The following is an 11,940-nucleotide window of genomic DNA, read 5'->3' on the forward strand; positions in this document are numbered from 1 at the left end:
GATGGCAAGCTATTTTGGTATCTAACTTATGTATATACGTATCTACTTCAATTAAGCAGACAGTTTTCGCAGACGAAACTGTCCCAGACTGTCTCTGTGATTAAAAAGCTCTCCTTGCTTATTGAAATTTTATCTCTTTATTTTGCATAACTGTGTTTTAAAAATGAAATTCTCTAGAGTCGCGATATGTACTTGTTTATGGAAGCAAAAACAAGTCGTATAACAATTTTAATTAACTCATTTGATCAGTGTGACCTTAATAATTATTAATTTGTTTAAATGTCATGTACAGTTAGAATTTAGAACAATTTAGAAGCCTAGCATAATAATTAGAAACGTCAATTTGCAAGTAGGTCGAGCCGGTCAATGGCATAAGTAAAGCAGTACGCAAAAACATAGAAAAAATAGTGTCAACTATATTTACGCGGTCTGAATCGAATGGTCTAAACGTTTGCCATTAGGATTTTTTTTAATTACACATTGCATTTATTCCACGATGTTATACATTTTTAAAAGTTCTAATTATTATTTATTATGAAGAGATAAGATTTGAAGAATTAGATTTTTTTTTTTTTTAATTATTTGTAAGTCAAGGGTTAATTGAATACAATCTCATCATTCTCACCTGATAGTAAGTGATGATGCAATCTAAGATGGAAGCGGGCTAAGTGTTCGGAGGAGGATGAAAATCCACATCCCTTTCGGACATTGTACCGGAACGCTAAATCGCTTGGCAGTACGCCTTTGCTGGTAGGGTGGTAGCTAGCCACGGCAGAAGCCTCCCACCTAGACCTGGACCAATTAAGAAAACCTCAATCGGCCCAATCGAACCCAAAACCTTTATCTTGTAAATCTACCGCGCATACCACTGCGCCACGGAGGCTGTCTATTAATTATTTTCCTACTAGCGGACCCCTGCGACTTCGTGAAATTTAGTTTTTACAAATCCCCGGGAACCATGGATTTTTCCGGGATGAAAAGTAGCGAATGTGTTTATCCAGAATAAAATCTATTTCCATTCAAAATTTTAGCCAAATCGGTTTAGAAGTTGCGGCATTAGAGTAACAAACATCCATACAAACTTTCGCGTTTATAATATTAGTAGGATTATAACAGCATTACTTAAGTGCTTTATGTTCTGCGATTATAACACATCATCTTTTCTAGCCTTATCATTTACATCTCAGTCTCGCCTGTTTCTATTTATACCGTCTAGTTGCAAGCGGTGAAAATGATTCTGCGAATCAGTTTTGATAAGACGCGTGATAAGCGGTCAGCCTGTGTACGCTGACACCGTTCACGAAGACATTCGATAACATCCTACTAATATTATAAACGCGAAATTTAGAATGGATGTTTGTTTGGATGTTTCTTACTCTTTAACGCCGCAATTTATGAACCAATTTGGCTGAAATTTGGAATGGAAATAGATTTTACAATAGCAAATAAGCTAGTAATAAATAGCTATGTTCGTGAAGCTCATTAATAGAGAAGCATACTTCCTAGGAAAATAACCCTTCAGAATAGTTTTAACTAAAAAGTTTCAGAAATAAAACGCAGTTCCTATTTTCTGTATGTATCTAAGGTAAATCCAAAAATCCCTGTTGATGTAATTAGGACAGGACTAATAGGTAGGTACTTAAACTTCTTAATTTTTAATGTTTTTCTTGAACAATCATGGTAAAAGGGTAGACACCGGAAAGTAAAGTAAAGTTTTAAAATGTAGGGTACCGTTTTTAGTTCGTAAAAATGCCATTCATGGAGGTAAGTCCTCGTTAAAAAAAAAGGATTTATCTTTAAACAAAACCCGCTAACGATAACAAAGAAAATCCTTGTAATTTTAGTGACGAATTTAACTGAATATTATCAGCATATTTAGCACTGCTCGTTAGCACAAACAATTTACAAAATATACCTTCAATAATCAAGTAAGTCTGCAAAAAAAAATTAAAAAAATGGAGGGTATAAAGTGGTATAAACGTATTCGACTTTAACCGAGATTAACCGCGCACACTGCGTGGAAAATCAGGGAGAGCTAGTTAAGCTGCTGAATTATATTCAATTTTATTCGTAAGCACAAACAATTTACAAAATAGACCCTCCTAATAACAATAACGTAAGCCTGCCAAAAAAAAATTTAAAGCATTTATAATTGAGGGTAAAATGTTTCATTCAACTTCACGAAGCGGTGTTAATATCGTTTGAGATTGAGAGTCGAGACAATCATCAGTGTTGCCGCGCGAACACTACACGGGAAAACGAGGAAAGCTAGCTCAGCTGCTGAATTGTATTCAATTTTGTTCATTAGCACAAACAATTTACAAAATATACCCTCCTATAACCCTAATAACAATCGGGTAAGCTTTCAAAAAAAATTTAAAACATTTAAAATTGAGGGTAAAATGTTTTATTCAACTTAACGAAGCGCTTTGAGTCGAGACAATCGTCAAAGAGTATTTAATCATCCTTCTAACAATCTACAGTATTGCCGCGCGCAAACTCGCGGAAAAACGGGGAAAGCTGGCTCACCTGCGTGGGGAGGACAGTCTCCCGGCCCAGGGGTATCGACATTTTGCTAGCGGCGCCGCCGGCCGCACCCCGGCGCCCGCTCGCGGCGCACCATCCACCGAATCGACACTACCACACTACGGGCCCGCGCGCGTCGCACCAACAAGAAAAACACTTTTCCGAGCTCAATTCAACTCGAACCCACCACAAATCTATAGAATAGCTGGCGAAAAAAAATTCACAGCACAAAGAAAATTCTTTTTTCAGTCAGCCTTTTTCAGACACTCGGAGACATCCAAATATCGGCGCGATACGACAACGCAACGATGACACCGGACTGACACCCGCTCCGATAAGCGTGAGCGTACGGACTGGCGTATTCGCTCGTATCGTCGCCGCGGCCGCGCAAGCTCACCCCGTAGGGTTACCAGAATGAGAATCATTCGCCGGATTCGCTTAGTTAGGACCCACTGGGGCAACCCGCATGGTTTGCGCATCTACAACTCGAAGATCAATCCATTGAAAGCTCTTGACTGACAAGCGCAATCTATCCACAAATTGGACGATGTTGAGTAGGAATAAACTGGGAATTTAACCACCGATATGGCGGCCTAAGCTTCAAGCTACCGTACATAAGCAAACTTAAAATTATATTTAAAAAAAAATCAAACTCATTGTCTATTTACATTATGTTAAAGTCACAGTGATAAGTAGCTTGAAGCTATGATAACTAAAATTTTATGAAGATTCCGGAACCGCCTTATCTTAGAAAAATCCAAGCCAACCAAGATTATTTTTTGTTTGCACCATTTCATAATTTCTACTTAGATGCAGCACTTTCAATCATTTTATGTTTTCGTGGTTTATAGAAAAATCGTACTAAAACAAACATTTTCAAAATCTTACCAAATTCTTTTATCCAATGTTTTAATATGATCTACAACTGCTCTACATACTTATTTGGTCATAATGATATAGGTAATATATACTAGTTGTGTCTCGCCCGCATATGTCTAGTTCCTGTGGGAGTATTAGGCAAAATCTAAAGCTCCTAGAGGATTAAAGCTTCCAGCAGGCCCCAATACACAGGGAAGCAAACAGGGCACTTTCCCAGAGCGGCAAAAATGAAGTGTGGCAGACAGATATCCCAGAGATCTCACAAGGGTTCCGTTTTTATACGTACATACGTTTGGAACCCTAAAAAAAAGTATATTTGGTATGGAAACGGCGGCAAAATTTATCTTTGCTCGGCTAGATTGCTGGATCAGGTCGTGACTCTGAAGCGACTTTCCTTTTTCAGACACTTTCATATTTCATACGTACATGACTTCAAATGATTTACCAATCATAAACCTAAACAATTCTCATGAATCACTCTTTCTACCGTGAAAGCCGTATGATTATCCATACAGCAGTTTCAGTTTGTTTAAGAAAATGAAAGACAAATGTGGCGGAAGACAGCTTTATAATATGTATACTGAAAATAATATCTTGTACTGAAATAATTATACACTTTATAGCTATATATTTTTTCTTAAAAAAACTATTTGCCATATTTTTTTAATATGACAATAGTCCAGCAAGCCGAGATCAAACCACCACCTCTTGGTGATGAGTCCCCTTTACCACTGAGCTATTGAGGCTGTAGAACTAAGCATAATGTTTATATAATGATTAATTTATTTTGCTATCCTCCGCGAAAAGCCAATGAACCCATGCGACAACGTCACCCAGGTCCGACAAAATACTCTCTACGTACGTTTCACCCCGAAACTGGAGCATCCTCAGGAGATGTTCACTCTACAACGTGCAATTGCAAACGGTTCGTCGGCTTTTCGCGGAGGATAGCAAAATAAATAAATCATTATATAATCATGATGAACTTCCGCAAAGTGACGCTTGCTTCTATCCAATATCCAACTAAGCATAATTTGTAAAAGTTGTCATGCAGTTAAAAAAAATAAAGTTATACCCGAAGCTGCTAAGTGCTGCCCTCGTTAAATCTATCGATATCGATAATCCAAACCGCTTCGGATGCGCGACATCCATCAGTCACCCGGGACTAGCACGTGCCTTAGGCGTATACGTAGTGTAGTGATATCGAGCGAGCATGCGTATTGCGACCGTCGCCTCACTATTCGCTCATTCATTTAAAGGTATCGCTGGTACACACACACCTGAACAAATATTATCGTGTGCCGCGCCACAATGGAAACGTTTCGAAACGTATAAACAATTGATATAACGTTCAAAGTGTATTGATATGTATTTGACGTAATGAACAGGGGCGTAGCTCTGTATCAGCCAAATCAATGATACGGGGCCCCGGGACTAGAGGCCCCTTGCGTGTGAAAGCAAAATTTTGTAACAAGTAATCTACAATATTAATTAATCTGGTGGTGTTTACGTTTGTGTTTTTACGTTTAATGCTCACCCTAGTCAAACAACTGGTGCACGCCACTGCATATTATGTTGACTCTACATGTTTAATTAATTGTAAAGCCAATTTTTCCAAGGCCTTTTCAATGTATTGACTGGCTCACTTTCTATTTAGTCATTAAGGAAAAAATATATAATATTATTGAGTCGAGACAATTTTTTTTTGTAGTCGCCACTTTCTTTTGGTTAGTAAGTGGTAAAGTTTTCTGCACAACTAATTTTTTTTTTTTTTTTTTTTTTTTTCTTGTAGGGGGGAAAATCCTCATGGACACCCGTTTGGGTAGTGCCGGACTCCTACCGGCTAAAAAAAAACCCCTCCTACCTTCAGAACGCTGGTGTACCTGCCATTCGGCCTACCACCAACGTCGCAGTCTTTTCTCACTCTCCGAGTATCTTTTCATCTTTCTCCTTTATTTTCATTATGCTTTCTAGAAAACTTCTTATTAGGTCCCAGTTCTCACTTGATTCCAGCATTATATTAATTAAGTTTTCTACAGTGATTTCTCGTCCTAGCTCCTTTCTTTCTTCATCTCTTTCTATTTTGAAACGTGGAAGTAACAACTAATTACGTGTAGGTCTATATTATTGGCAGTGGCACCAACATAGATACTTATACTTATTTAGTACAAGTAGGCAGTATAATAGTAATGATTAGTAGCAGTAAGTGGAAAGTAAGTAGAAACGTATTTATTAAATTACTAGCAGACATCGCGCGGTTTTACCTGCATGTGATCAGAAGGTGGTTATTTTTCGTTTTTTAGTTTTTTTCGCTCTTTCAAACAAAAAAATAATTTTCAAATTTAGTTAAGAAATGACGAAGTTATGAGGTAACAAACATAAAAAAAGAAACATACGTACGAGTCGAATTGTGAACCTCCTCCTTTTTTTGAAGTCGGTTAACAAGAATACAGTATTAAACAAATAGGTTTTAAATAGGGTATGCACTATATGAACAAATTATACAAAATGGGTTTTTTTTCTCCCATGCGGACTTCGTTCGTTCTCAGGGGAGGCAGGGCATTAATGCATCTATGGTTAGCCCGCATTTGTAATTATTAATAACCTCTTCAACATAACCAGTAATCCTACACGTTATTTCGATAGGCAGATACAAGATTCTCAGTATCGTAGGAAGGGTAGCTAGGAGTGGTCTGCGTAGGCGACTCTCGAGGCAAACATAATTCAGGTGGTGCGCCCACTTTTCCTTTCTGCTACGTTCACCGCTCCAGATTACGTCATTTACCAAGTCATGTTTACTTGATATGAATATTATTTTATTAAACTACTACCATTTTATACAAACTTTTGACGGCCTCCGTGGCGCAGTGGCATGCGCGGTGGATTTACAAGACGGAGGTCCTGGGTTCGATCCCTGGCTGGGCAGATTGAGATTTTCTTAATTTGTTCAGGTCTGGCTGGTGGGAGGCTGCGGCCGTGGCTAGTTACCACCCTACCGGTAAAGACGTACCGCCAAGCGGTTTAGCGTTCCGGTATGATGCCGTGTAGCAACCGAAAGGGGTGTGGATTTTCATCCTCCTCCTAACAAGTTAGCCCGCTTCCATCTTAGATTGCATCATCACTTACCATCAGGTAAGATTGTAGTCAAGGGCTAACTTGTAAAGAATAATTTAAAAAAAAACTGTTATGTCCCGCGTTTTCACCCGCTTCTAGGTAACAATTTATTGGCTTTTTCTTAAAAAGTTTTTACCAATAAAAATACATTTAGTGTCTGTCTCTTTTTTTTCAGGTTAACTATGTTTTTTCAAGTGATTACAGCTATTATTAGTTTTTGAGAGCCGTGATAGCTCAGTGGATATGACCTCTGCCTCCGATTCCGGAGGGTGTGGGTTCGAATCTGGTCCGGGGCATGCTCCTCCAACTTTTCAGTTGTGTGCATTTTAAGAAATTAAATATCACGGGTCTCAAACGGTGAAGGAAAACATCGTGAGGAAACCTGCACACCAGAGAATTTCTTAATTCTCTGCGTGTGTGAAGTCTGCCAAGCCGCATTGGGCCAGCGTGGTGGACTATTGGCCTAACCCCTCTCATTCTGAGAGGAGACTCGGGCTCAGCAGTGAGCCGTATATGGGTTGATAACGACAGCTATTTAAACGACACTAAAACACAAACAAGCTTTTTAAAAATGTTGTATGTCTGACTGTTTTCTGACGAGATCTTTTCCTCCGAAATTCCTCAGTGCCTGAAGACAAAAGTCTTTGAACATTGCGTGTTGCCAGTGATGACCTATGGCTCCGAGACTAAATATGGGCCTCATAAGAAGGCTCAGACTCACACAGCGGGCGATGGAACGAGCTATGTTAGAAGTATCTCTGCGTGATTGAATCAGAAGTGAGGAGATCCGCAGAAAAACCAAAGTCACCGACATAGCTTAGCGAGTTGCAAAGCTGAAATGGCAATGGGCGGGGCACATACTCGTAGTTCGAAGAGCCGATGGACTGACTATTAGAATGGCGACCCAGCACTACAAAGCGCAGCGTTGGTTGACCCCCCACCAGGTGAACTGACGACATCGAGCGAGTCAAGGTATTCGCTGGGTGCAAGTGGCTCAGTATCGTGATGTTTGGAAGTCCCTACAAAAGGCCTATGTCCTGCAGTGGACGTCCATCGGCTGATATGATGATTATGATGACGATGACTCTTTATCAGGGCTAATCTTTGGAACGGCTGGACCAATTTCTATAGGACTTTCACTTGAAGATAGAGAAGGTTAACGAGCAACATATAGGCTACTTTTTATCCCGGAAATATCCATGTTTCCCGCGGGATTTACTGACTGAATTTCACGCTAACGAAGATGCGGGCGTCTGCTAGTAGGTAGTAGAGGTATACTATAATTTTCATAAGGCATTAGACAAGGTAATCGATATAAATAGAACAGTTACATACCTACCTACATAAATTGCACGATATAGCTAGATGAATGCAGGAACGTTTATTATGGTATTTATTGCGCTAACTGGGAGATTCCAATTGGAATGGTTCATCGTCCAATGGTCTAAATAGTTCGAATAACTACAGAACACTGGCGTGGGATATTCAGCTCACACTAAAGAACCATTATTATTATTATTAATTGTAATCTTTTTAAGGGATACATCATATTATCTACTAGTCACCGCCCAGCGGTATCACTCGCGTAATTCCCGTTCCCGTGAGAATCATCATCGTCATCATTAACAACCCATTTTCTGCTCACAGCTGAAATCGAGTCTCCTTTCAGAATGAAAGGGCTTAGGCTAATGATCCACCACGCTAGCTCAATGATTGGCAGACTTCACACACATAATTAAGACAATTCTCTGGTATGTAGGTTTCCTCACGATGTTTTTCCTTCATCGTTTGAGGCACGTGATATTTAAAATAAAACAAATGATACTTAAAATACACATAACTGAAGAGTTGGAACTGCGTGCCCGGGCCGGATTCAAACATACACATCACACAAACTTTCGCCTTTATAATATTATTGTGTGAAGTGTGATTGAAATAGCTACTAAGCATCACCAGAGGCATCACATAAGCTATACATTATAGGTGTAGATATTAAAACCAACAGAGTAACCTGGTCTTAATTTACTAGTATTTTCATTAGAAAATGTAGGTCCGAACCTATTTGTTTTAACGAGGCTTTCCAGATATCACAGTAAAAAAAAACTCGTAACCGCCTTTGCTAAAGCCAGAATCTGCGCTATAAATTATGATGAATCTCTTTGACGCCGACTGGCTAGCGACATGCCACCGCTTTTGCATAATGAAAGTGGTGTCGAAAAAATTATTTTGTGTTTGTAAATGAAATGCAATCTTTTTTTTAAGACAGACATTTAAAGAAATTACGATAGATTAATTATTTTACGAGAATAAGAGGGATACACGGAATTAAGGATTGCAATTAATTAATCTAACATTTAGTTTGAATTTTTGAAGTATTGTGATTTATAGGTAGTTATGTGTTAGGTATGCTAATAAATAACCTATTTATATTCTACTAGCGGACGCCCGCGACTTCGTCCGCGAATCCGGAAATCAATGTAAACTTTCAAGCCCACATCACTTTAGGGGATAAATTTAAAAAAATTTTGCATCACATTATTTTTCGTATTTTTTATGGTATATGAACAATTTTTTAAAACTGTAACTCTAAAAATGAAGGACTTTCCATGCAAACTTTCTACCCCTATTTCACACCATCGTCATTTTATTTTTGTAATAAAAAGTAAAAAAAAAAACTCGCGACTAAAAATTTAACCTTTTCCGTATTATGGTCTTAAACCGTGCCAAGTTTCATTTGAATTCATTCAGAAGTTTCAGCGTGATGCCCAAATAACAAAAAAACACGGACAGACAGACAGACTGACAAAAATCGAAAAAAAATATTTTTAACTTCAGTATCGATTATACATATAATGCCCCCCAACAAAAATTTTCATAATATCTTTAATGTACAGAATTGGACCTGCTACAATTTTATTTTATGTATAGATATATAGAATTCTACAATTTCTTTATCCAATTTACCTATTCTTCTATGGTATGGTAGGTATATGTACCAACCTATAGTTATTCTAGTTAAAGAAGACTGTTAACTATGGATGTAGTTGGTAGTAAGGCGACACTAGAAGCGCGTTGTAAACAAAAGGAACGTTAACACAGCAGAAACGCATTGTTAAACTGTACCTATAGATACTGGGAGCGGCGTGTGACATCGAAGCCCGTTTACCAGTAAACCGTGGCTTAGCATCCACTCACAGGCATGATGATAATTTACAAACGTGTTTCTGTTTTGCTGACGTTCCTTCAGTTTCACACAAACACGTGTTAAGCCTGTGTATGTAATATCCTTAGGTACTATTACAACCAAAGATTTTATAATAGAGACGTGTCACTAGCGCGTCAAAACTGAGGCGAACAAAAGCGGCTAATTAACCGCATTTCATTGAGTCGGATAGTAAACAACGAAAGTTATATAATAAACAAATAATACCTATAAATATACTTATACAATGTAAAATTGTATGTTTTGGAACTTTAAAAATTGTATACTTATACATAAATGTATAATGGATTTAAATTTAAACTCAAAATTAATTCAGCTCAGTGGACTGGTAGTAGGGAGGTAAATTTGGCTCACTTTTTGCGGTGATTCTGTAACAGTAACATATCTCTAGTATAAAATGTCGCTGATTATAACCTTAGCCATTCTGAAATAGAATCTGATGTATGCATACCTATCCTGTGCCCATAGTTAAAAACATAGAGCAGTCTAATATGTAAAATAGATAAAAGGCCATAATCTTAAAGTACGTAAAGTAAAGTATTTTAGCATATCTAGATTCTAGTCCCACTCAGTAAACTACTAGGTAAGAAATTTGCTAATGCAAGAAACCGCCACGCAATCGGATTACTAATTAGTACCTAATCTATGCAGCAAAACTATATTTCATCTATTAAACTACACTATTATAAAGAGGTTAAGTTTATGGTGTTTTAGGGGGTAATCTCTGGACCGATTTTTAAAATTCTTTTACCACTAGAAAGCGATTTGTGAGTGTCATAGGCTATATTATCCCCGTATTCTCACAGAAACGGGACTACGCAGGTGAAATCGCTAGTTCATACCTTGAGATTGATACGAATTCAAAAGCAATTATGTATTTCCAAAATTACCTGAACGCCATTCATAGCACCCTCGAACATAGTCCATCGTCCATACGTGGTCATGGTTCACTAACTGATGAAGTCTAAACATGGGATAAACCCACTGATCTTCACAATATCACTGTTTAGTTATGTCACTTGCATAAGCGTCAGGAAGTGTCGGTAGCAAGTTCACTACTGGATACGTGACGCGTTGTAAATGGACTGTTTAGTGCTTTATTAGCACAAAGTGTGCAAAACGTTGACGGTCGAACGCCGATCGCAATTCGCTACCAGGGTGTCCATATATTGCGTGCTTCTTGAGATACTATTGTTTTATTACTTACTAGCTAACGCCGCGTGGTTTCACCCGCGTGGTTCCTGTTCCCGTAGGAATACGTAAATAATATATAGCCTATAGCCTTGCTCGATAAATGGGCTCTCTAAAACTGAAAGAATTTTTCAATTTGAACCAGTAGTTCCTGATATTAGCGCGTTCAATCAAACAAACAAACAAACTCTTCAGCTTTATAATATTAGTATAGACTAGCGGACGCCCGCGATTTTGTCCGCGTGTGATTCAGTTTTTCACACTTCCCACGGGAACCATGGATTTTTTCCAGGATGAAAGTAGCCTATGTGTTAATTCAGAGTACCCGCAAGGGAGGAACAAACATATTTACACACTTACACACACACAAACTTTCGCCTTTATAATATTAGTGTGATTAATCACACTTAATGTGATGTGATGTGACTAGCGGACCCGGTCAAGCTTCGCTTTGACTTATATGCGCTTCTTTTCTACATCTACCCTTCTCTACCCCTAAAACATCTCTCCGTAAAAACCATCGACATTCTTTAAGGAATATTCTAAGAAAAGAATCAGCCAGTTATCGAGATTTGCGTTCAGCAACACTTTTCATACATATAAGAGAGGTAGAGGAAGAGTAGGGTAGAGCAAGAGTAGGGTAGAAGCAGGGGTAAGGATGGAGCAGAGGCGTCAACAGGGCTTTTAACTAGAGTAGGTACCTACTTATAACGTACAAATCATATAAAATGGAAAATTCTTTCTCAAATTCAGGATCGTAATGAGTCCTCAAGGTAAGTAGTGCATTTTTGAATCTATACTAATATTATAATGCTGAAGAGTTTGTTTGTTTGTTTGTTTGATTGAACGCGATAATCTCAGGAACTAAAATCAGGTCAGATTTCAAAAATTCTTTCAGTGTTAGGTAGCCTATTTATCGAGGAAGGCTATAGGCTATATATTAATACCTCATATTCCCACGGGAACGAGAACCACGCGGGTGAAACCGCGCGATGTCAGCTAGTCTA

At 38.3% G+C, this 11,940-nt stretch overlaps 1 protein-coding gene across 2 annotated transcripts in view; it reads right to left on the reverse strand.

Annotated features, from left to right (window-relative positions):
• Positions 1-10,701, reverse strand: part of LOC112051979 (breast cancer anti-estrogen resistance protein 1) — a 128,430-nt gene extending 117,729 nt beyond the window's left edge. The window contains exon 1 of one of the 2 annotated variants that reach the window (XM_024090874.2): positions 10,633-10,701. In XM_024090874.2, the coding sequence (XP_023946642.1) occupies positions 10,633-10,686 (54 nt within the window). In that variant the 5' untranslated portion in view covers positions 10,687-10,701. Of the gene's footprint in view, positions 1-2,529; positions 2,892-10,632 lie in introns of those variants that run through there. The other variant, XM_024090882.2, reaches the window with a different exon arrangement.
• Positions 10,702-11,940: the final 1,239 nt, after the last annotated feature.

This window comes from Bicyclus anynana, chromosome 15 (genome assembly GCF_947172395.1).
Source record: "Bicyclus anynana chromosome 15, ilBicAnyn1.1, whole genome shotgun sequence".
NCBI lineage: Eukaryota > Metazoa > Arthropoda > Insecta > Lepidoptera > Nymphalidae > Bicyclus > Bicyclus anynana.